Genomic DNA, 25186 nt, shown 5'->3' with positions numbered 1-25186 from the left:
GAACTCTAAGGGAATATACAGAAGCCACGGAACAGGGATTGTTCAGAGTTGGGCTAGTAACTTGGTCAGAAGTACATGTTGCTGACTTTTGGCTGTTACAAATTAGAAAGCACCAAATAATGTGTTTTTTTTAACAATGCAAATTTTGAGGGAGAAGTTGTTCTAGAACCCTTTAATATCTGGGAAGGAGTATGGGCTGAAAGCAAACAACTTAGAGATCTAATTGACTCTATCAAGACTCCGAAACTTGCCAGAGAATTTGACACGTGGCTGGAGGGGTTGTAACCTCTTTGGACGACAACTGGGAAATGTCTATGAAAATGCAGCACCTGGGCAGCCCGCGTGGCTCAGCGGTTTAGCACCACCTTCAGCCCAGTGCATGATCCTGGGGATTGAATCCCACTTCAGGCTCCCTGTGTGGAGCCTGCTTCTCCCTCTGCCTGTGTCTCTGCCTCTCTCTCTCTCCCTGTGTCTCTCATGAATAAATAAATAAAATCTAAAAAAAAAAAAAAATGCAGCATCCTTTGGGTGCCTGGCTGGCTCAGAGGATGGAGTGCACAACTCTAGACTTCAGGGTTGTAAGTTCAACCCCCATGTTGGGTGTAGAGGTAACTTAAAAATGTAATACCCTTTGTATAATTTCATTTCTACAAATTTATCCCACAAGTATGCTCACAAAGATGCAAAACAACACATGTACAAAGTTATTCATCTCTGCATGGTTTCAACAACTAAATGTTCAACAACAGGATACTGATTAAAGTGTAACACACTAAAAAACAAAACAAAACAAAAAAGTCTAACATATCATCTGCATAATACTACCCAGCTATAAGAAGGCTCTTTACTCACTAATATGTAATGCTATTCAATATATATATGTGTGTGTGTATATATATATATATATATATATATTTTTAAGATTTTAAGTAATCTCTACACACAATGTGGAGCTCAAACTTACAGCCCTGAAATTCAGAGTCACATGCTCTGACCAAGCCAGTCAGGTGCTCCCAAAATATATCTCTTAATCTTAATGTAAGTAGCATGGTATGTTATAATTTGTGTAAAAGGTAACAGGGATGAATAAAATATATGTTTCTATTTATTATTTCTATTTCTTGTATAGGCATACAACCTTTGAAAAAATACACAAAAACTGGTAACTGGTTGTTGGAAAGTTATTACTTTTTTTTTTTTTTTTTTAAAGATCCACTGGTTCAAAGCAAAAGCAGGAAACCTTTATCTTCTATGGTCTTTCTCCACTCAAACTGACCAATATTCTTTTCCTCCTTCTCATTCTCTATGACATTAGTAAGACTGACTAGTTTGCAAAAAAAGGTACAAGCCCAACTTAGATATCCAAGGGTGATGGTTGCCAGCTAGGAAACAAATCATGCTGGCTGGCTTGCAGAGAATAAAACACTCCAGTGAAAAACAGATGGAAAAAAAAAAATCTCTATTTCTGACCACATTCTACCTTCCACATTGTAGGAACCTGTAAGGCCCAAACTATACTTACTTTTGGGATCTGTTATAAATCTCCTATATCTTTATAATAAATTCCCCCTTTTCTGTTTAAGATAACCTGAGTAAGTACCCCTTTTTACTGGGTGGTCTTGAGTGATGCCAAAAGTACTGAGCACTCACTATGCCTCGGTATCCTCTGGGGCATGTCACAAATGTTTAAGGCTCACAGACAACTAAGACTATCCCCATTTCACACCCTAAGGGAATTGAGACGAGAGACATTAAGTCACTTGTCCAAGGTCACACATTTCAGCAGAGCTAGAATTTAAACCAGGCAGTGTGACTCCTAAGTTCATGCAGGTGGTTGCCCTCGATGAGGTACAATTTATACACTACCTATAGGTAACAAAGTACACTTGTAATTCAATGCAGATGATCATAATCCAAAAACAAGATTTCCTGAGGTCTAATTTCAGGCATCAGAGAACTGAAGCCAAAGATGAGAATATCTTGAGGCATGTTTTGTGAATGGGACCTTTATGAGGCTTTCCAACTTTGAAAAGGTTGAATCTGGTCTAATGAAAGACCATCATCACCATCATCACTGGTGCCTGAAGGCAACCAATCTAAAGAAAGACTAAACTTGAATACAGTTTTATTAGAAGCTTGAAATCGTCTGTTATTATGATCTACAATTTCCTAGTGTTTATGAAATTCTAACTAAAGAATTCACACAGGACCAAGCCAGGATTGGATTTTAAAGAGACAACCTAAAATAAGCACCTCTCTCCCAAGAACAATGGGTTAGAGGATCCAGAAACAGATCCAAATAAATTTTGTTTTAAAGATTTTTACTTATTTATTCATGAGACATAGAGAGAAAGAGAGGCAGAGACACAGGCAGAGGGAGAAGCAGGCTCCATGCAGGGAACCTGACGTGGGATTCGATCCCGGGACTCCAGGATCAGGCCCTGGGCTGAAGGCTGCGCTAAACCACTGAACCACCCAGGGATCCCCCAGATCCAGATAAACTAAGGAATAATTACATTAAAGGTGGCATTTCAAGTCAGAGGGGAGTAGATGGTTTATTCCATGAATGATGCTCAGACAACTAGTTAGGCATCTGGAGCCTGATCTCAGTCTAGTCACCAAAATAAATTCTAGGGGGAACAAAAATATAAATATAAAAACAAACTGCATGCATTATTATTATTATTATTTTTAAACTTGTGTTTTTTCTTTTTTTTAAGATTTTATTTATTGATTGATGAGAGACACAGAGAGAGAGAAAGAGGCAGAGACACAGGCAGAGGGAGAAGCAGGCTCCATGCAGGGAGCCCGACATGGGACTCGATCCCGGGTCTCCAGGATCACGCCCCTGGCTGAAGGTGGCCCTAAACCTCTGAGCCACCGGGGCTGCCCATGAATTATTTTTTTAAACATTGGAATTTACAAAAAGCCATTCAGGGACACCTGGGTGGCTCAGCGATTGGGCGTCTGTCTTTGGCTCAGGTCATGATCCCGGGATCCTGGGATCAAGTCCTGCATCAGGCTCTCTGCATAGAGCCGGTTTCTCGCCCTGCCTGTGTGTCTGCCTCTCTCATTGTATCTCTCATGAATAAATAAATAAATAAATTTTATCTAAATAAAATCTTAAAACAAAAACAAAACCCAAAAAGCCATTCAAAGGATAAGATCCTGAAGCAAAGAAAGAAAGAGCAATAAATTTGACTACATAAATATTAAAGACATGTCCATGGTGGAAAAGAAAAAAAAAAGGCCACAAACAAACAAAAAAATTAAATGACAGATACACTGGCAGGAAATGTTTGCAACATGTTTGACAAAAGTACTAATTTCCTGAATATACAAAGAGTTCAATGAACAGATTAGCAAAAACAATCAACAGCCCAAAAGCAAATGGCAATAGACAGAGAAGGTTATTTTTAGGGGAAAAAAAAAAAGAAATAAAAAAGCTCATAAACATATGCAAAATAATAAAAAACCCACAGAACTTAAAAAATGCACGTTTATTTTTTTATTTTTTTAAAGATTTTATTTATTTATTTATGAGAGACAGAGAGAGAGAGAGACAGAGACAGAAGCAGAGGGAGAAGCAGGCTCCATGCACGGAGCCTGATGTGGGACTCGATCCCAGGACTCTAGGATCATGCCCTGAGCCAAAGGTAGATGCTCAACCACTGAGCCACCCAGGCGTCCCCAAGAAATGCAAGTTTAAAACAATGCTACACCATATTTTACCTCCAACATAACAGACAATATAGTGTAATGCTTAAAACCGAAGGCTCTAGAGTCAGAATACTTAGGATTAAATCCTCACTCTACTCCTGTGTATGTTCTAAAGTTTCCTTGCCTAGAGTGGTCATGAGAGCCAAATGAGAAAATGTAATAAAAACCAATTAGAACCGTGGCAGGCATATAGTAACTATGTTCATTCTTATTCAGATTGACAGAAATAGTAAAAACAGGAGTAGTGGTGGAAACAGAATAGAAGACCAGGCCTTCTCATATACTGTCAGAAGATGTATAGCCTGGCACAGTGTCTTTGGCAACTTGACACTGTCTACTTGCATTCTAAATTCCCTTTTAGAAATGTATCCTATCGATCACATATGTTCCTAAAATTATATACATATCAGGCAGCCTGGGTGGCTCAGCGGTTTAGTGCCACCTTCAGCCCAGGGCGTGATCCTGGGGACCCGGGATTGAGTTCCATGTTGGGCTCCCTGTATGGAGCCTGCTTCTCCCTCTGCCTGTGCTCTGCCTCTCTCTGTCTTTCATGAATAAATCAATAAAATCTTAAAAAAAATTATATATCTATATCTGTTAATAAAGATATACATGCATATATAGTTTTTCACTGCAAGAATGTCTGTAACAGAGGTGCCTGGGTGGCTCAGTCCATTAAGTGTCCTACTCAATTTTGGCTTAGGTCATGATCTCAGTTTCAGGAGATCAAGCCCAGTGATGAGCTCCCCACTCAGCAGAATCTGTCTCCCCTCTCTCTTGTTCTGCCTTCCCCCACCGCAGCTCATGCACACACTCTCTCTCAGATAAATAAATCTTAAAAATAAAGAGAGAGAGAATGTCTATAACAGCAAAAGACTGGAGATACCCTAAATGGCCATCCAAATGGCCATTATTTATAATACAAATAAATACACGATAGTGCATCCTAAAATGGAAATGGAATAATATACTACCATGAAAAAATTTCCCAAGACAGTCAAAAAAGCAGTCATAAAACAATGTGGATATCCTGCCAGTGTTAGTGTTAGAATGCATGGAATACTTCTGGAAAGCGACATAAGAACATAGTAAAAGTAGTTACTATAGGAACAGCAATTAGCAATCGCCCCTGAGGGGCAAGACTGGGAGCTGAAGTCAGAGATTTGCTTTTCATTAAACATCCTTCCATAAAAGTGCAACTATCCCCTCCCCACCCGATGTACATTACTTTTTCCACTAAACAAAAACTAGGTGATCTTATTTATTTTTAGGGCAGCCCTGGTGGCTCAGTGGTTTAGCGCCACCTTCGGCCCAGGGTGTGATCCTGGAGTCCCAGGATCGAGTCCCACATCAGGCTCCCTGCATGGAGCCTGCTTCTCCCTCTGCCTGTGTCTCTGCCTCTCCCTCTCTCCTCTGTGTGTCTGTCATGAATAAATAAATAAAATATTAAAAAAAAAAGATTTATTTATTTATTCATGAGAGACGGGGGGGGGGGGGCAGAGATACAGGTGGAGGGAGAAGCAGGCTCCATGCAGGGAGCCTGATGTGGGACTCGATCCTGGGACTCAATCCTGGGACTCCAGGACCACACCCTGGGCCAAAGGCAGGCGCCAAACCGCTGAGCCACCAAGGGATCCCAAAACTAGGTGATTTTAAAAAATAAAAATGTAGTCACCAGGTAATGTTACAACTCTATCAGAAAAGCACACCAGCTGAAGACAGAAGTTCCGAGAGAAATGCTGGTTGCCTGACTATCCCTGTAGCTTTGAGGACCACAATGAATACCCTAGAGCAGAGTCCTCGGGTCTGCAGGCTATCACTGTAGAGTGCCGAGAACCACAAGGAGGAAGCACACAAGTCCTGTTTCCAGATCTCGCATCTGCTATCCCGATGTTAACTACCAGGGCCTCCAGAACAAGCGTATGCAGGTGTATGGAGTGTCTGAGCGCTGAAGTGTAGGAGTGTTCTTATACTTGGTGTGTGTTGGGATGATGACTTTGAGGGGAAAGGAAGGTAGAGGGACTAACTATCCCTTGTGACGGTCTCTTGGTTCTCAATTATTTCTTTGAACAACTTATTTGTTTTTTCCTTTCACTTTAACATCTCATGTATAAATAGATTTGCAACTCATAAAGTAGTTTCACTTTCTCATTAATTCTGACAATCCAGGATATGGATACAATAATGCCATTTTAGAGGAGTCTTGGAGGGGTGGCCCAGTCCCATGAATACTAGGTTTGTGTCCTGGCACCACCACTTGACTCTCCAAATCAGGAGCTTTCCATACCATGGCTTCTCCATCCCTGCCCGATCTCTCGCCACTAGATCCTACTACTACCTCATCCCTGCCAACACCAAAGCAGTAAAGCCTATAAATTGAGTCTCACTATACTAAGTACCCACTATGCAATGGTATGGACTAGACAGCTCACACTTTATCTCCTTTACCCTGTAAAGACAGGCTCTATTATCTTCACAATCTAAATGTGTCCACAGAAGTTAGAAGGGGAGCCAATTGTTTAATGTCACACAGCTCCTATGTTACTATGCCGAGTGAGGACTCAAACCCCAGCGTCTGGCTCTAAAGTCCGCTATACATGAAAGCACACTGCCCCAGAAACAGCTCTTAGTGTTCCATAGTTTGTTGAGATGGTTAAAGACCACAGTCAAAGACAATCTGTAAGTTCCTAAGTAGGGTAAGTTATGCTATTAAAAAGACAAGGCTGCTCTTCAGCTAATTTTCTCCTGTTGATTTACTTTGTCTTTCACATCTCTGAAATGAAAACAAACCTAAATTTCAAGGGAAAGGTTGGGGCAGTGCCATCCAGGAAAGTGAGACAAGTAAAGGGCCGGCAGCCCCGGAAGGCCCGCCTTCTGCGGTTGCCAGGCAACAGAGGAAAACAGCAAAAAGTGGCAGGATCATGGCCACGAACTACAGTGCCAACCAGGTAAGTCCTTTTTCCATCTCTAACGTTCAGTTTTGCCTTTTAGATTTTACCTTTGGACTTCCCTTCCCAGAAGATTCTGATTTTTGAATGAATAGCTGAAAGTGGGGTGAGATAGTATTTTTCACGTCCTTAGCTCCTCAGGGTAGAGAGGGCCCATGGACAAATGAAAGGTATCTCACGGTTAAGTTTGTAGGATGGATACGAGAGACCAGCAGAGTTTTTTCCGTAAAGGGCCAAAGGATAAGTATTTTATTTTTAGGGCCAAGTGACAAAATTAGAGATGTAGGTACAGCAAGAGAAAATATTTTTCCATAAAATTGACAAAATTCAAAATAGCATAATTGTAATTTTTTGTAATACTAATGAAAAAAAAAGAATTCTTTTGGGATGAGAAAACACTTCACTTTATTGGGATACAAAGCTACTGTTCTGGGCAGCCCCAGTGGCGCAGTGGTTTAGTGCCGCCTGCAGCCCAGGGAGTGATCCTGGAGACCCCGGATCAAGTCTGTCAGGCTCTCTGTATGATGCCTGCTTCTCTCTCTGCCTCTCTCTCTCTCTCTCTCTGTCTCTATGAATAAATAAATAAAATCTTAAAAAAAAAACAACAAAGCTACTGTTCCTTTTTATCAAATCAGTTGCAAATATTCATCTATAAAAACCATTCTTTGCTTTCTCAAGTCATCCCAAGACAGACAGGAGGATGGATGTGGCCCATGGGCCACAGTCTGCAGACCCGAAGTCTACACCAGGGCTGCCCAACAAAAAGATAATGAGAGTCATAAATGTAATTTAAAATTTTCTAGTAGCTACATAAAAAAAATTAATTCTAATAATATATTTAACCCAGTAAGTCTAAAATATTACTTCAATCTTTAATCAATATTTAAAAAGTTATAAAAAAGATGTTTACATTTTTTTTGTACTAACTCTCCAAAATTACAAAGCACCTCCATTGGGACTAGTCACATTTCAAATGTCCAACAGCCACACGTGACAAGTAGTGCCATGTTGAACAGCATACATTTAGGCCAAAAAATTACATCCCTTCTATAGTGAGTTAAAGTCTAGCTTGGCTCTATAGGCCTTTTGGTCCTCAACTCTAAAGAACTGTGCCTCGTCATCATTTCCTGGGTATGAGGCCTTTGAACGTCACATCTTTCTCTCCACAGTATGAAAAAGCTTTCTCTCCCAAGTATCTGCAGAACTGGTCTCCGGCCAAGCCAACAAAAGAGGTATTGCATGTGCTCCTGCGGAGCCAGTATCTGATTCTTCCCACCATATCTGTAACTCACTGGCACCTAATTTCTTTAGCCTCCTCTAAATTCCCATATCCTTCTCTCCCTCAGCACTTAGCTCAAATCCCTTGGACACCTATTCTCTCCTTTCTATTCCATTTTTCACAAGCACTTCTCTCCTCACCTCCTCCTCAGAGAATTTCTTCCCAAGAAGGCTACACTCAGATTATCGCCAATGATCGTGGTCATCTGTTGCCTTCAGTGCCCCGGTCCAAGGTGAGATACTGATCCCCATTCCTACTGGGGAAGGTAAAGAACTAGGGCACAGAATGGGAGTAATTGAGATGGGAGGTCTGCAATTTAGCGCAGCCACTATCCGGAAATTAAAGTTCAGTCTCATTCCCATTACAACGTGACTGCTCCTAAACTTCCAGCCAGTTTATCCAATATAATAAAGTTGCGCTTAGCACCCAGAATTCCTCAAACTGATGAATGAACACCTTCACATGATGATAAGACTTCTGCAGGGGGCACGCTGCCAGACTTGGCCTAGGGACACAGAATTTAAGTGAAGCCAGCAGAGCTAATGTGATGCAGAAATTAGAGTGATCTAAATGAGGAAGGGGGTAAAGGATGAGTGGGGAGACTGGGAGCCCGTTTTCAGTCTGATTTCAGCACCACGCATCACAAGGTCGAAGGGTGGGAGGAAGAGAACACATCTGCCAATAGGTCAGCACTGGGAGTGAGATGCTGGGTGAAGAACCTCGTCGTCTTCCTTTTAGGAGAGTCCCTGGGGATCTTTCATGGGCACCTGGCAAATGCCTCTGAAGGTACCCCCTGCTCGGGTGACCCTGACCTCCCGTTCAGTTGCTGGTGCTGCCTCCCTCACCAAATGGATACAGAAAAATCCAGATTTGCTCAAGGCCTCCAATGGGCTGCGTCCTGAAATCTTCGGCAAGGTAAGTATTCCTCCCACCTAACCTCAAATCCTATTATCTGCATTTCTTTTCAACCTCAGAAATGCCTCTGGTTATGCCACCACTATTCCAGCAGGGGGAACCTCTACCCAGCTCTGTCTCACCTTGCCTAGTCCCCATCCGCTGACCCAAAGAGATGAGCTAAGGACCTATTTCCCTCACAGCACAAAAATGACTGGATCTGTCCTTTTGTCCATGGTACAGGGAGATAGGGAATTGGAATTCTAAGATGGACTGGAAATGATCTAGGCCAGACCAGAAACATGATAGTCTCTTCCACTCTACCCAACAGCCTCATGATCCAGACGGTCAGAGGAAACTTGGGAAGTCTCTTACAAAGACGGTACAACAAGCACCAAGTCCAATCATAATTCCAAGCTCTCCAGCTGCAAACCTCAACTCCCCAGACCAACCCCAAAGCTCACACCCCTCTGCAGGTCACACTCCAGGTCCCCAAAGCCCAGTTAGCTCTCTTAAAACCCCACCTGGATGCCCGTGTACGCCAGAACACTGGGCAAACCCTAGTTCAGCTGAGGTCCAGAGATACAAACTTGGAGCTCCAGAAGCACCGCAGGACCACACTGAGAAAAAGCTGTCTAGAGACTGAGTGAAGTCGGCCAGACCTCCCCGTGAGGAATGTAGAACAGGGAAAGTATAGGGTGGGAATAAAGGCAAACTTGGAAAATAAACATCATTTGTTGAATCTATTACTGATTGGAATGTTCTCCTCCTGTTACGGCTGCCTCTTACAACCCATGACTAGGAGGTGGGTTGGGGTAAATAAAGTAGGAAAAAGATCATGATGGGGGCTCAAGGTGGAACATGTTTTTACAAGGACTGAGTCAGTTTTGCTCCAAAAGTGACCAAGACTAAAACTATAGCAAAAGAAACCTCCCAAAGAACCAGTTTCTTACTCTCAACCCCTCATTTTTCATCCTGAGCATGCACAACTACAACTTCCAAGTCAGAAATACAATTGCTTATTAGAGTATGCATGTCTGGAAAAGATGCGGGAAGAGGAGGTATGGAAAGTCAGCACAGAAGACACTACCCTCATCTCTGACTTCACAGCTGATGACAGAACAGAGGGCAGACCAACTAGAGTTATGAAAGTAAAACTCAAGCAAAAGTACCTATGTATGTAGTTTGAAAACTGAAGATACAGAAGGGATTAGAAGAAAACCAGAGAGAGATAGTAAGTAGTTATTCAGGGCAGAATAACAACTATGAGGACCACTCTACCCCAACCCCAATCACCCAAATGGTAAGAAGCCGCCAAAAAGGTAAGAAGTTCCCCAACCACTTCCCAGCTTCCAACATCTGCTTATCATTCTCCTATTCTGTGTCTTCCTCGCGCTGGCTGTTCAACTGCATGCCCTTGCCAAGCTTTTCCCAGCTCCAATGCCAAAGTGTTCCCTTGCGAACACTTGTCCCCTACTCCAAGGAGAGGCACAGAGGACTTAGGGTTTAAGCTGGAAGAAGGCTACAAAGGCTTCCCAGGGCTAGTCTAGCAGAAAGGGAGAAGTGATCATCATGTAAAGCCAAAGACCACTTGGGGGCCGTTGAGGAAGACGGCTGAGGTAGCAGGTCCCCATGGCCTTAGCTTTCAGGAGGTCTTCTTGTCCAACTGCCACTAATTACAGTCATCATTCCTCCTCTCTAACCCACAGCTCTAACTGGTTTCCCAACAACTCCAGACAAGATCCATCTGTTACCCTTGAGATTCCAAAGACTATCAAAGCAGCACTCCTGCCAAGGTAGTTAGGGATTTAAGAGGCTGGCCCACGGGGGTTTTAAAAGCAGCAAGTTTCTCCATCAAATTACAGATTTTTGCCAGGTCTTCAACATCCCTCCTCTCTTATCTCGGCTCTCCTTTCTCTTCCAGTCTATATACTTAGCTCATCATCCCTTAGCTGCTACCTCCACTGGTCCTCTGGCTCCCTTACTGGATCATCATTTGCTGGACTCTACCCTGAGGTCTATGAGCTGTTCTCACTGGGATTCAGGACCCTGTGATAATGCAAAGCTTTCCACATGCTTAACCTCCTTTCTCTTGCTCCTTCCTTCTCTGAGGCTTCTGCACAATATTCAATCTCTGGTTACTTGCATTTGATTCCCTAAAAATTGTTCCAGTGGTCAGCTGCAGGACAAGCTGTTTCCCTCCTGAGAAAGGTCAGAGTGGGAGATGAAAATGCTTAGGACCAGAGGAAAAAGGGAGGAAACTGGCTCCTCCCCAACCATGATTCTCTTGGTTTCTCTAGATTTCAAGGAGAGTCAAAGACAAAATGAGTATTTTAATTCAGTTTCAGAAACAGATGTCACATGAATTTGGATTAGAAAAGAGCCTTGTTTTTCCAGAAATGCAGGGGGAAAAAATAACCCTTAATAGATTCAATGTAATTTTCTGGATCTTCCCTTTGCTCTAAAAGCTATATATCTTCTCCCCAAACCTGCTTTAAGAGTCAACTGACCCTCCTGATCTCCCTCTAGCTGGGACAGGGTCATTCCCCTCCACCCCCATCCCTCTTCTTTCAGCCACACTGTGTGGGTGCTGAAGACCCTGACCAATGAACAGAACTGTCCTTTAAGCTAGCAACCCACAGGCAGTGGCACCCACAGCCCCACTCCCAGTCCCCACGGCAGAGGCCACAGAGCTGGCATTGTTTCCACTGTCACAGGAAGAAGGAGCCAAAAGCTGACTGTCAGCACAAATCAAGGCCCAATATGGAGAGAAAATGAGGGCTTCGAGGCCCAGAGTAGGCTGCAAGCTAGGGGCAGGAAAAGGGAAGTTTTGAGTCATTCCATCTTCAGAAACAAGGGAGCAAAACTGGACCCTTTCCCGCTGCTATAGTTCTATTAGGTACTGTTTCCCTAAGCTCCAAGGGAATATGCAAGCACAAAAGGGTCTAAATAAATCAGGAGAATTTTGCCTTGGCTGGAGAAGAGAGTGACAAACAGGAAGATAGGTCAGTGAATCATTTATGGGAAGACAATGCTGGGAACTCCAGCTCTTTACATGGCTGCCAGCCCTACAGAGGACAACACAGTAAGAACCAAGACAGCCACTCCAGACTGGTACAGCTGGGGAATCTTCAGGCCTTTCCCTAGGTCCCATATCTGCAGAAAAAAGAAAAGAAAAAAAAAAGGAAGAATTTCAGCAATCAGCATCCAGGGTACTCTCCTTTCTAAGAAAGGAGCTCCACCTCACGGAACGGGCCACTCCTCCCTGCGTGGTTCTAGGGAACAGCACTTCAGCACCCACCTTCACCTTTCCCAAAACCCACAACACGGTACCCACCACCCTCACAGTGACAGGAAAAGGTATACATACAAAATATAGCCCATACATATAAAAGCTTCCAGACCTAAGAGATAAAATTCCCTCATGATAACACAACCAAATCAATGCTTCCCTAAGTGTATTCCTCCACAAACTAGTTCCTCAAAATGCTAAAGGTGTTATATGGGGGAGAAAAGCTTCAAGGTCAAATAGATTTAGTAAACATTTAGCTGGGATCCCTGGGTGGCACAGCGGTTTAGCGCCTGCCTTTGGCCCAGGGCGCGATCCTGGAGACCCGGGATCGAGTCCCACGTCAGGCTCCCTGCATGGAGCCTGCTTCTCCCTCTGCCTGTGTCTCTGCCTCTCTCTCTCTCTGTGTGACTATCATAAATAAATAAAAAATTAAAAAAAAAACATTTAGCTGCAAGACAGGAATATAAGATACATGATGATTTCTCAGATACAGTCAGGCACAGACCTCCCCTCCCACCACTTGAGAAGTAAGAGCTATCAGAGAACTAATATTCTAAAAACAAAAACAACAACAACAACAACAACAACAACAAAAACCCCTCTGGGATCTATAACACTAATTCCCAATTTTGTTTGACAGTGTATTTATAGCAAAAGTTCATGAAAGAATAAGCAATATTTGCCATTAGTATGTGTGCTGCATTCTACATATTATATGCTATTAAACTTCCGGGGTGTGTGTGTGTTTTAAAGTAAGCTCTACGCCAAATGTGGGGCTTAAACTCATGACCTCAAGATCAAGAGTCATATCTCTACCAACTGAGCCAGCCAGGGGCCCCTAAATTCCTGGTTTTGTTGATAACAACCCACTAAAAATTGATTTTTTTTTCTACCCACTACATCAAAACCAGGGTTTTAAAAACACTGATCTAGCTTCTCTTGTGCTCCACGGATACTAATGTATTATACTCTAAGTCATTAAAAGATCCCCTAAGGCAAAAGTAGAATTTTTAGGTTCTATGCTTTCCACACTTGACTGTCCCAATACAACACAAATGCCCACACTTCGTGTTTTTGTTTTTTTTTTTAAAGATTTTATTTATTTATTCATGAGTCACAGAAAGAAGTAAGAGACAGGCAGAGGGAGAAACAGGTTCCCCGGGGTAGCCCAATGTGAGACTGGATCCTAGGACCCCAGGATCCCACCCCAGCACACTTTGAACATTAAACTAAAGGAGTAATTAAAAGAAAAGTTAAGAGGGCAACCCGGGTGGCTCAGCGGTTTAGCGCCACCTTCAGCCCAGGGCGTGATCCTGGAGTCCCGGGATCAAATCCCACATCAGACTCCCTGCGTGGAGCCTGCTTCTCCCTCTGCCTATGTCTCTGTCTCTTTCTCTCATGAATAAATAAAATCTTTTTTTTTTTTTTTAAAAAAGAGAAAAGTTAAGAGCTAGAGGGAACGAGGATGGGGGAGTAAGGAATAAGCCTCTACTTAAGTTTAGGAGTCTAGGAGATTCCACTATAGAGCTATTTGGCTTATACAGGCACAGTGTTTTACCAAAAAAAATCAAGTCCTACTGCCTGGTGGTGATGGGGAGGTACTGTCTAGAATGCCAGGGACCCTGTCACTTCCCACTCCTCTATATCAATTCTGACCAAGTTCAGAGGGGCAAAAGCTAGGACTGTCTATCATGGAGAACAGATCAAATCCTGTCCCACACTCAGAGCCAGTACTTGCTACAAGAAAAAATAAAAGCAGATTCAAGGGCTTAAGAAAAAGCCTTTAGGCTCCTCACTCTTCTCAACAAAGAGATTGCCATGACAGGCAGGAACCCAGGCAGAAAACCTTGAGTGAGTTCTGAGATTTTGCAAAACCTCTTCCCCTCCCCGCCCCCTCCCTTCATACCGAGACAAAAGCAAATATATGGCCAGCCCCACTAGAGCCAGGATGTGAACAGAGGAAGCTGATCAGCTGATTTTCATTAGAGGATTTGTTCTGTGGAATAAGATGTCATTAATGGAAATGCCCTCCCTCTCCATCCCCTCCCGGAGGGAAGTGAAGTCATTGTGAATCAAACTGAACACTGCCCCAGGGAACAGCTATAGATACACTTAATTAAATAGGTCATTTCATCTCTCACTTTTCTGATTCCATTAAACTGTTTATTGGACCAGACTGAAATTCCGAAAGTGCTTGTCTCTGGATTCTGATGTGGAAGTTATAAAGGTCAGATTAAGGCAACAGTATCCACCTCCCAGATGGCTCATGTTAGGAAGGGACTGAAGACAAGACAGAATGGAATCATAACTCTGTTCTTGGGAAAGAAAGCAAGACTAAGGGTAGGGAGACCACAAAACATGAAATCTTAAAATGCTGGAGGAGGGACTGATCTCTAACCTGGGGTAGGCATGATTGAGCTTTAATTCCTTTTTAAAGAGAAGGAAGGGCCCCTGACTCTGACTCTTGGTGATCAGGATCTCAGGGTCCTGGGGTCCAGCCCTGTCTAGGCTCTGCACTCAGGACACTCATCTGCCTGTCCCCATCTCTCTGTTCCTCCCCACGTGCACAGGCGCCACATACACATGTACACACTCTCAATCTCTCTCTCTAATAAATAAAATTTAAAACAAATAATAACAATTTTTTTAAAAGAGAGAGAAAAGGAGACACTAGTTTTGAATTGACCCAAAAGTCACATAGGAGGCAGCACGGACAGTTTTCAGGCCAGTGTTTTTACTTTATCCTTTATCCAAATACTCCTTACCCCCAATATTAAAGTCTGGGATCCTAGGTACCCAGTTGCTGATAAAATTGGCCCCATTCTCTCCAAGAGTTCAACAAAACCCAAAAGCAGTTAACATAATCCAATGTCAAGATGACAAAAGTTAATATATATGGCTCCAGCTGCACTTGTCACTCTGGGTTGACAGGAATGTTATACTGAAAGCAGTGACCACCTAGCTCAGAAGCCCAGGGGCTAGCATAGAGCCTGACACATAGTAGGTACAAATTAATTATCTAGTCAATATGCCTTCTATGTCAGTGGGATGACCTGGCTTCAGGGGTCTCTTTTAGTCTCTTAAAAACGGGACAGTTCAAACTGAGACCTTGCAGGTAATGACCAGACCTACACCCAGAGCTCAGCTGGACACCAGCAGGGCTGTCAAGAAGCGCACATGGGTCTAGTTTAGCTTTCCCCAACAGGCCCCTGAGCAAAGGTCCAGACAACAATAGGGGCAGCATAAACCCAGGCAATGAAGGAGAGAATCCTACACCCCCTATACCCCCTTCGCCCAGAAAATGTATATCCACAATTAACTTACCAAATGTCGGATCCCATTCCAGGTGTGATACATGAGAGGGAAGACAAGTGCAAACTTGGCTGTGTAGATCAGAGATGGCCCCAGGCACAGGGACTTCACAAGTTCCAAATGAGACTCAAAGTTTCCAGGGACCAACAGGGCAGACAAGCCAAAAAGAGAGACCCCTGAGGAGAAAACCAAGTAAGCCCATTATAGCTGTCCACCAGCTACTACTACTAGGACACAAAACTGGGTTTTATAGGGCAGCCCTGGTGGCGCAGCGGTTTGGCGCCGCCTGCAGCCTGAGGTGTGATCCTGGAGACGGGGATCGAGTCCCACATCGGGCTCCCTGCGTGGAGCCTGCTTCTCCCTCTGTCTGTGTCTCTGCCCCTCTCTCTGTCTATGAATAAGTAAATAAAATCATTAAAAGAAAGAAAAAACTGGGTTCTATGACGTGCCCTGGCACCTCATAGGATTCTGACCCATGTATCTTACATTTGCCATACATATTAGCAGAATATTCTTCCTTTCATCAATTCCTCTCTACAAAGACTTCACCTGCCACTTTAGAAGCCACCTTCTGACTGTACCTACATTATCATCTCAGTAAGAAAAAGTAAAAACAGTATATTCAGTCCAAGGTAAAGACTGAGAAAAAATTTTAAATCATTCAAATCTCTACCACATACACAAAAAATGTAACTCAAAATGGATCAAAGACCTAAACGCAAGAGCTAAAACAATAGAACTCTGAGAAGAAACCACAGGAGTAAAATCTTCAGGACCCTAGATTAGACACTGGCTTCTTGGATATGTTGCCAAAACCATCGTGACAATAGAATAAATTGGACTTTAACAAAGTCAAAATTTTTCGTGCCGCAAACAATGTCATTAAGAACGTAAAAAATGAATAAAAGGCAGCAGAGGGACCACAGTCGATGGTAGTGTAACAGTAGGCATGGTGACAGATGCTGGTTGCAACTGTGCTGGGCACAGCATAACTTACAGAGAAGCTAAATCAGTATGTCCTACACCTGAAACCAACGTAACATTGTGTATCAACTATACTCAGACTGTGTGGTAAAAAGACAACACAAAGTGAGAGAAAATATTGCAGATCATATGTCTGTAAGGGATGTGCATCCAGAATATACTAAAGACTTTTTCAATTCAAAGATAAAAAGACGGCAGCCCGAGTGGCTCAGCGGTTTAGCGCTGCCTTCAGCCCAGGGTGTGATCCTGGAGACCCGGGATCGAGTCCCGCATCGGGCTCCCTGCATGGAGCCTGCTTCTCCCTCTGCCTGGGTCTCTGCCTCTCTCTCTGTGTGTCTCTCATGAATAAATATTTTTTAAAATAAATAAATAAAATTAAAAAAACAAAGATAAAAAGACAACCCAATTTAAAAATGGGCAAGGATCTTAAATAGGTATCTCTCCAAAGATAAATAAATAAATAAATAAATAAATAAATAAATAGCCAATAAGTATATGAAAAGATGCTCAACATCATTAGCTATTAGGGAAATCAAATCAAAACCATGATGAAAAGTTACTTCACACCTACTAGGATGTTATATCTAAACATAAAATTATGTGTACTTATATGAGATACATACATTTATATAAATATCAAATGTGTTTAATATTTTTTTTAGACAGAGAGAGAAAGAGAGAGAGAGAGACCAAGCCATTCTGGAAAGCAATCTGGCAGTTTCTCAAAACATTAATAGAATTAGGGTGCCTGGGTGGCTCAGTCGGTGAAGCGTCTGCCTTCAGCTCAGGTCATGATCCCAGGGTCATGATCCATGGGCTCCCTGCTCAGTGGGGAGCCTGCCTCTCCCTCACCTCTATCCCTTTCTGCATGGCGTTTACTCTCTTGCTCTCTCAAATAAATGAATAACGTAAAAAAAAGAAAAATTTAATAGAATTGACATATGACCTAGCAAATGGACTTCTAGGTATATACGCAAAAGAAATGAAACATAAGTCTACACAAAACCTGTACACAAATATTAATAACAGCATTATTCACAATAGCCAAAAATGGAAACAACTCAAATACCCATCAATTTATGAGTGGTTAATTAACTGTGGGACAGCTGTCCAATGGAATATTATTCAGCAGTAAAAAGAAATGAATACTAACACATGCTACATACAACATGGATGAACTTCAAAAACATAATGCTAATGGGATGCCTGGGTGGCTCAGCAGTTGAGCGTCTGCCTTCAGCTCAGGTGGTGACCCCGGGGTCCTGGTATCAAGTCCCACATCAGGCTCCCTGCGGGGTGCCTGCTTCTCCCTCTGCCTGTGTCTGTGCCTCTCTCTCTCTCTCTCTGTGCGACTATCATAAATAAATAAAAATTAAAAAAAAAAACAAACCAAACCAAACCAAACAAAACAAAACAAAACAAAACATGATGCTAAGTAAAACACACCAGTCACAGAAAACCACATACTGCAGAATCTGCTTACATGAAATGTTCAGCCCAGACAAGTCTCAGAGACAAAGTAGGTAAGTGGTTGCCTTGGGAAGAGGATTGGGAGGAAAATGGGGAGTGAATGCTAATGGATATGGGGTTTCCCTTTGCAATGATTAGAATGTTCCAAATCTTATTGTGGTAACTGTTGTGCAACTCTGTGAATATACTAAAAAACCACTGAATTATACACTTCACTCAAGAAATTTTTTTTTTTTTTGAGAGAGAGAGGGAAACATGAATGGGGGAGGGGCAGAGGGAGAGAATCTCAAGCAGGCTCCATGCCCAGTGCAGAGTCCCACACGTAGCTCGATCTCACCACCGTGAGATCATAACCTGAGCCAAAATCAAGAGTCAGATGCTTAACTGACTGAGCGACCCAGACACCCTGAATTATATACTTTAAATAAGTGAATTGCATGGTAGGTGAATCATGTCACAAAGAACTGTTAAAGAAACAATCTTTACCACAATGACTGCTACCTAGTTTCCACCTCTACACATTTCTACCAGTAAGTGTGGCTCATTACAGAGCAATTCTGAACAGCAGGGTGAAGAGCATGGCTTTTGAAATATACAGGATTATTTTAACAAGTATCTAATTTTCCATTTCCTCTCAAGGCAGCAGAGTGATCAAATTGTGACAGCTCAACACTCCAAGGAATTTGTTGAAAGTCAGGTTATTGAGATGGCTATGCAAACTCTTTCCAAGATCCTAAAGAACATGAACTATTTATAGTAGTAGTAGAGGGTGGAAAACAGCATGCACAGAGTATAACTTCTAGAGGTCCGTTCAGTTCTACTGCCGTCCAGTGAGGCAACCATGCACTCCTGTATTTCTTTCACAGGGATTTACTGAAAGCATTCTTTGTACTAAATCTGTACGGAATCTGTGGAAGGGAAAATGAAGACCTGGTCTTTGCCCTTGAGGAGCTTACAGTTTAGTAGGAGAGACACTTAAGTAAATCAATTACAGTCCAAGGTAAGGTGCTAGAGGGTACTAGCACCATAACAAAGCCCTGTAACAAAGGCATATGTGTGCACAGGGTGCTGGAGAACAGAAAGTAGTAGAACAAGCAAAATCCATATGGTAGGAGGGGAGAGTATTCTGAAAAGCTTTTTCTCAGGGGTGTACTTTAGCTAAGTTTTGAGAAAAGGGATTATGGGGTAAGGAAATGGGGAGTGGCAGGACACATCAAAGAGGGCCTTATATGCTAAACTACAGAGTTTAAACTTGATCCTACCAGTCAAGGATGACAGATTTCATCCTGGTGCCAAACAGCTCATCTCAGTACCAACCCATATCAATTAATAATAGCTATCTAAAGTATTCTGAGACATCCAGATGGCCAACGGATACATGGAAAGATGCACAATATCACTAATCATCAGGGAAATGCAAATCAAAACCACCATGACATATCATATCACATTAGTCAGAATGGCTAGTATCAAAAAGAGAAGAAAGACCAAGTGTTGACAAGGATGTGGAGAAAAAAGAAACCTTGCACACTAAGAATGGGAATGTATGTAGTATGGAGGTTCCTCAAAAAAATTAAAAATAGGGGATCCCTGGGTGGCTCCCCGGTTTAGTGCCTGCCTTTGGCCCAGGACGCGATCCTGGGGTCCCGGGATCGAGTCCCACGTTGGGCTCCCGGCATGGAGCCTGCTTCTCCCTCTCCCTGTGTCTCTGCCTCTCTCTCTCTATCATAAATAAATAAATAAATCTTTAAAAAGAAAAAAAAAGGAATAAATTTGAGACTGGAATCCAGCCTAACCTATAAAAAAAAAATTAAAAACAGAAACACCATATGATCTGAAAATTCAACTACTGGATATTTACCCAAAGAAAACAAAAACACTAATTTGGGATGCCAGGCTGGCTCAGTTGGAGGACTCTTGATATCAGGATCGTGAGTTAAGCCCCATGTTGGTTGTAGAGATTGCTAAAAAAAAATAAATAAACTTTAAAAATCCCACTAATCCCTTATATTTATGGAAACATTATTTATAATGGCCAAGTGTCCATCAGTGGATGAATGGACAAAGAATATGTGGGAGTGAAGGTGGTAGGGGGAACAGGTGAAACAGATAAAGGGGATTAAGAGATACAAACTTCCAGTTATAAAATAAATAAATCACAGAGATGAAAAGTATAGTACAGGGAATACAGTTGGTAATACTGCAATGACACTACATGGTGACAGGTAGTGACTTCACTTATCCTAAACACTGACTAATATATAGAGTTGTTAAATCAATACTGTACACCTGAAATTAAAAAAAAAAAAAAGTGTTACAGTGGGAAGGATTCTTAGACTGCATCATACATAGAAACAATGGCCTGCCCTGGCCTCAGGAGGGGATGGTTACTTGGGTCAAAAGTGGCATTCCTAATGGGACTGGTAAGTCATCAAGAGTTTTATTTATTTACTTATTAAGATTTTATTTATTTATTCATGAGAGACAGAGAGAGAAGCAGAGACACAGGGAGAGGGAGAAGCAGGCTCCCTGCAGAGAGCCCGATGTGGGACTTGATCCCAGGACCCCGGGGTCACGACCTGAGCCAAAGGCAGACTCTACTCAACCACTGAGCCACCCAGGTGTTCCTCACGTCCAGTGTAACACTTTTTTTTTTTAAGATTTTATTTATTTATTCATAGAGATGCAGAGAGAGAGAGAGAGAGGCAGAGACACAGGCAGAGGGAGAAGCAGGCTCCATGGAGAGAGCCTGACGTGGGACTCGATCCCGGGTTTCCAGGATCACGCCCTGGGCTGCAGGCGGCGCTAAACCACTGCGCCACCGGGGCTGCCCCAGTGTAACACTCCTGATGAGGGACTAAATTAAAAAAATTAATGAAATAAACAAAAACTTAAAAAAAAAAAAACAACTGGACAGTCATATGGTCAGATATGCCCTTTGTAAAGGTCAGCCTGGCAGCAACAGGGGAATAGGTGAGAGGAGTCAGTGGAGGCAGAAAGTCTGAATAGGATGCTGTAATAATTCCAAGTCTCCAGCGGATGAAGGTGATGGCTTGACTGAAGGTAGTAACAGGGAGAATAGAGAATGGAAAATTCAGTACAATTTGAGGATATGGGGTAAATGAACTAAGTCAAAGACTGTGGTTTTGCATGGGCTACTAACGAGATAATGCCCTTCACCTATACAGGGAATGAAGGAAATGCAGGCTGTTTTTAGTTTCATTCAGTTTAGATTTGTCTGAGGACTGATGTTGATCACTGTACAGTATCGCTAGGCTGGAGGGACCCAAGGAACATCACGTGAGGATATGCAATACGCAGCTGGCTAAAGATGTAAAGCTAGCTGGGCTCTGGCTCCTGCATGTGAGCAATGAGTGAGGTTTAAAGCATGGATGGGGCAACCAGGGAGGCAAATCCACTTGACTATGAAGTCCTCAAGGGCAAGGGCCATGACTCACTCATTTCTGTAACCAATAACCACAGCATTTCACACAGTGAGCAGCGCAAAGCCAATTCTCAAGTCTACTGGGTCGAGGAGTACAGCTGGCAACGTGGGACTTGCGACTTGAGACTGAAGTGGGGGCCACCTGTGGTGTCTGTGCTAACTCTGAGTAGTGAGTATCAGCACCACATGGAATTGGAGACATCCAGCTGCTGTCTGGAGAACTGGAAAATCTGTTGTTAAACAAATGTTGAGAAACATGCATTTAAGAGATGCTCAGTGGCTCAGTGGTTGAACATCTTTGGCTCAGGTCGTGATCCTGGGGTCCTGGGATTGAGTTCTGCATCAGGCTCCCCGCAGGGAGCTGCTTCTCCCTCTGATTTAGGTCTCTGCCTCTCTCTGTGTCTCTCATGAATAAATAAATAAAATTTTTTAAAAAAAGGAAAAACATGCATTTGGTGTCAGAAGTGTTGTGAATAAAATCAGTTCAGGAAAGAGCCTTTTTTGAAAGAACAGAGAGGCAGCCAGCCAATAAGGTCTCTTTTGTAATTACGTCTGGATTAGAATTTGTGTAATGATCCCCAGATCTCCTTGACCCCCCAGAGACATCATTCATTTATTTTTTCCTGACTACAAAAACATTGCAAAGAACTAAACATACAGAAACATATGGTTTAGAAAAGTTCCCCATAATCTCACCGCTCAGAAATAACCATTTTGTGTATATCCAGAGACACTGTCATTTTATTTATTTTAGTACCCAACTCATCAGAAAAATACACCTCTTTCAAATATAGTTATTGCTACAGCCATCGTTTACTTAAAATTTAAGTAATTAATCTTCATAACAATCTGAAAAATTAGTACCACCTTCGTTTCACTAACAGCTGAAAAAAAATGAAGTTCAGAAACATTAAGAAGTGTATCCAAGTGTACTGAGCATTAAGTGAAGGGGCAAGGATTCGAACACAAAACCCAGATTCTTTCCACTAACACTTTTTTCTTAAGCGCATATAAACTCCTGACTCATAACTGTTCTTTTAGACTTGCTGGTGCTTCCATCAAAAAAATACTGATCTTGAAAAAACTGGCTTGGGATTATACAGTAGAATGGTGTTGAGAACAGCTTTTTTTTTTTTTTTTTTTTTAAACATTTTATTTATTTATTCATGAGAGACACACAGAGAGAGGCAGAGACAGAGGCAGAGGGAGAAGCAGGCTTGCTGCGAGGAGCCTGATATGGGACTTGATCCCAGGACCCAGGGATCATGATCTGAGCCAAAGGCAGCTGCTCAACCACTGAGCCACCCAGGCCCCCAGTGTTGAGAACATCTGATTTATTTTGAGACATTCGTTTGCTTTTGAATGGATTTAACTAATTGACAAAATTCTGTAACATTCATTGAAGCAAAGGCTGAAGACACTGCTGTTCACATCCTGGGATTTCCATTAGTTCTGACTCTGGGAGGTTATCTGACAGTAGGTGGTATTATTCTAAGATGAGGCAGTCCTATCAGCCTGGCCTTCCAGAGGTTAGGGTTGCTCTGAGGGTCTATTCCTGGGTCTCAGTGGTCACACTGCAGTCACATTGGGTGCCCAGATCAAGGCTGACTCTGTGTGCACATCTAAGGCACGTGTGTGGCTGTTGAAGTTTCAGAGCTGGAGGTTTTGCCCTGAAATTCAAAGAACAGTAGAGGGGCTCCTGGGATCTTCTAACTTTCTATCTGTCCAATTGTCAAAGATCCTTGAATCCTCTCAGGTCATATCTTCTTCCCAAATCTTCTCAAACTATCTTAGTTCATAGTATCTCAGTGTTCTCAGTAATGTATTTCAGGGTGCCCCTAAGCTAAAAGATATACCTAACAGTTTTGTTTCTTAAGTAATCGATTCAAGCAACTCAGATGTATGCCGTGCTGGGTACAGAACAACATATCCAACCTTGGGTATCAGACTGGACAGGAGCATCATCATTTCCTGTTCCACACTGACCTCCAGGCTGAAGAATCAGCCCTTCAGTGTGAGCCTGTTTGAATGCATAGGCAAACCTACCGCTCAGGCAGTCAGCTTCTTTCCTGGAAAAGCCAAAGCCTTACATACAGACTTATTAAGTAATTACTAGAACGCTGAAGTGGCTGTTTTTTTTTCCTCCTGGGCTTTTCGTGAGATGGGCCATTAGTCACTAATTCTCAAAATGTGATGTGTTATGTATCCCTTAGGAATCGTGGTCACTGAGGGAGGATAGAGGAAGTAGCAAGAATACAACCTCTGGGGCCAGGCAATGTGAGTTCAGTCCCCACTCTGACACTAACCAGCTACTATAGCCTCACTTCCTCTTCTGCTTATATTACTACCCCTTTTAGATTATGAGAATTAAGTACTAGATATGAAGTTCCTAATACAGGCCTGGTGGTGATTATTATTTAATGCTTGGATATTTAATTCCATGCCATTTAGAAAAATATCATTTGTAGTTGGAAATCTCATTCTCAGCCTGTCCTACTTCACACTGCTACACCTCTGCCCTTGCACTACACTAAGATGAAGCTGCCAGAACCCACGGTCACCAGAACAGAAAATGCTTCTCAGAAACGTTTTACTTCTTCTCAAGGGAGGAACGCTCCTAACCCTGCCCCACTCCAGAGGCTTCGGGGAAGCCACTAACTCGACTTAACATGATGAGATTACTGCAAGGACACTTCAGATATAAGAGCAATTGGGTATTGTCACCCAGAATTTGAATCATTACTTGGACAGCTCCACCAAGGCTCTTTCACATGTTTTCATTTTCATTTGCAGTGACATCTGCAGGGGCTTGCTGGGAAGAAGTGCCTGAAAGAGCTCATGATGGCTCCTGGAAGTGGCTGCAGGATATCCTGACCGCCTGCCCCGTTCTGTATACAGCACTTTACTGCAGTGGAGCAGGCCGGAGCTGGTCCTGGCAGCCAAGTGAAGAAAGCCCCATTTAATTTGAGCAATTAGATAGGACAGCTTCAGTGGCTTTATATTCCCGAATTATACTGCTTAGCTGTTAGAGGGTCCCTCCTCAGGCTCTGTGGTTCTAGGAGGAGTGGCTATTGCCCGCTTCCCGGTATCCTAGATATTAATTTGGTTTCCTCTCATAAATTTTTCACTTGTAATGAGGAAAGCTTTGGCCAGTCACTTTTGATTACATTAACTGATTGGTATTCCTTGTTCAAAGATGTGATTCGATAAGAAAATATATATTTGTTTTTTTCCCCCAGTTCCAGGCACATAGATCCTGAAAGCTTTGGAACCTCTAGAGTGATTAAGTATCTTTACTATGCTGGTGACATATGACAATGACTGGTGGCTGGGGGGCTCTAGATAGCTTCAGGATGAGGGCCTGTTGACAGAAAGATCAAGGCAAGATTGAGGGTTAGAACTTTCATCCCTATCTCCCCATCCCCACCCCTCACATATCTGCAAAGGAGTGGCTGGTGATTGAGCTAATGGCCAACAATTTAATCAATCTTGCCTAGGTGATGAAACCTCCATAAAAGCTCCTGAACTATAGGGTTTGGACAGCATTCAGGCTGCTGAACACATGAGGTACTGACAGGGTGGTGTTAAAAAAACAACAAAAAAAAGAACCCCAAAAAACCACAGGCCTAACACGACACTTAGGCCAAATCAGCAAACCTAACTTAATGTCTAACTTAACTGCAGTTTCAACTCTCCAGGAGTGTAACCTTTAACCAGTCAACAAGGAAATTCCTGGTCAATACTAGGACATTTACTGATATATACCTTCCACTCACCTTAGGAGGGTAACCTTGCCTAAACAATGCATTCCTTGTTAATAAATAAATTAAAAATAAATAAAT

The 25186-nt window shown here is 42.6% G+C and overlaps 2 protein-coding genes across 2 annotated transcripts in view; one reads left to right on the top strand and one right to left on the bottom strand.

The window, feature by feature from the left end:
• The first annotated feature begins 6538 nt into the window (after positions 1–6538).
• Positions 6539–9587, top strand: CFAP126 (cilia and flagella associated protein 126). Its single transcript, XM_072814344.1, has 5 exons — positions 6539–6668; positions 7838–7900; positions 8099–8179; positions 8686–8862; positions 9173–9587. Exons 1-5 carry the CDS (start codon positions 6642–6644, stop codon positions 9485–9487), a joined length of 663 nt encoding a protein of 220 aa, XP_072670445.1. The 5' UTR covers positions 6539–6641; the 3' UTR covers positions 9488–9587.
• Positions 9588–11154: 1567 nt separating this feature from the next.
• Positions 11155–25186, bottom strand: part of SDHC (succinate dehydrogenase complex subunit C) — a 37956-nt gene continuing 23924 nt past the window's right edge. The window contains exons 5-6 of the mRNA XM_072814345.1: positions 15458–15621; positions 11155–11997 (exon numbers count right to left, since the gene is read on the bottom strand). Of these exons, the coding sequence (XP_072670446.1) occupies positions 11893–11997; positions 15458–15621 (269 nt within the window). The 3' untranslated portion in view covers positions 11155–11892. The remainder of the gene's footprint in view (positions 11998–15457; positions 15622–25186) is intronic.

The sequence above is a fragment of the Canis lupus genome, chromosome 38 (assembly GCF_048164855.1).
Source record: "Canis lupus baileyi chromosome 38, mCanLup2.hap1, whole genome shotgun sequence".
NCBI classification, from domain to species: Eukaryota; Metazoa; Chordata; class Mammalia; order Carnivora; family Canidae; genus Canis; species Canis lupus.
Note: the sequence above shows the minus strand (reverse complement) of the source record. Positions and strands in the feature narration are given on the sequence as shown.

Coding starts and splice junctions, on each gene's coding strand:
- CFAP126 (XM_072814344.1), top strand. CDS start 6,642: ATGGCCACGAACTACAGTGCCAACCAG. Junction 6,669..7,837: donor CGAACTACAGTGCCAACCAG/GTAAGTCCTTTT, acceptor TTCTCTCCACAG/TATGAAAAAGCTTTCTCTCC. Junction 7,901..8,098: donor CGGCCAAGCCAACAAAAGAG/GTATTGCATGTG, acceptor CCTCCTCCTCAG/AGAATTTCTTCCCAAGAAGG.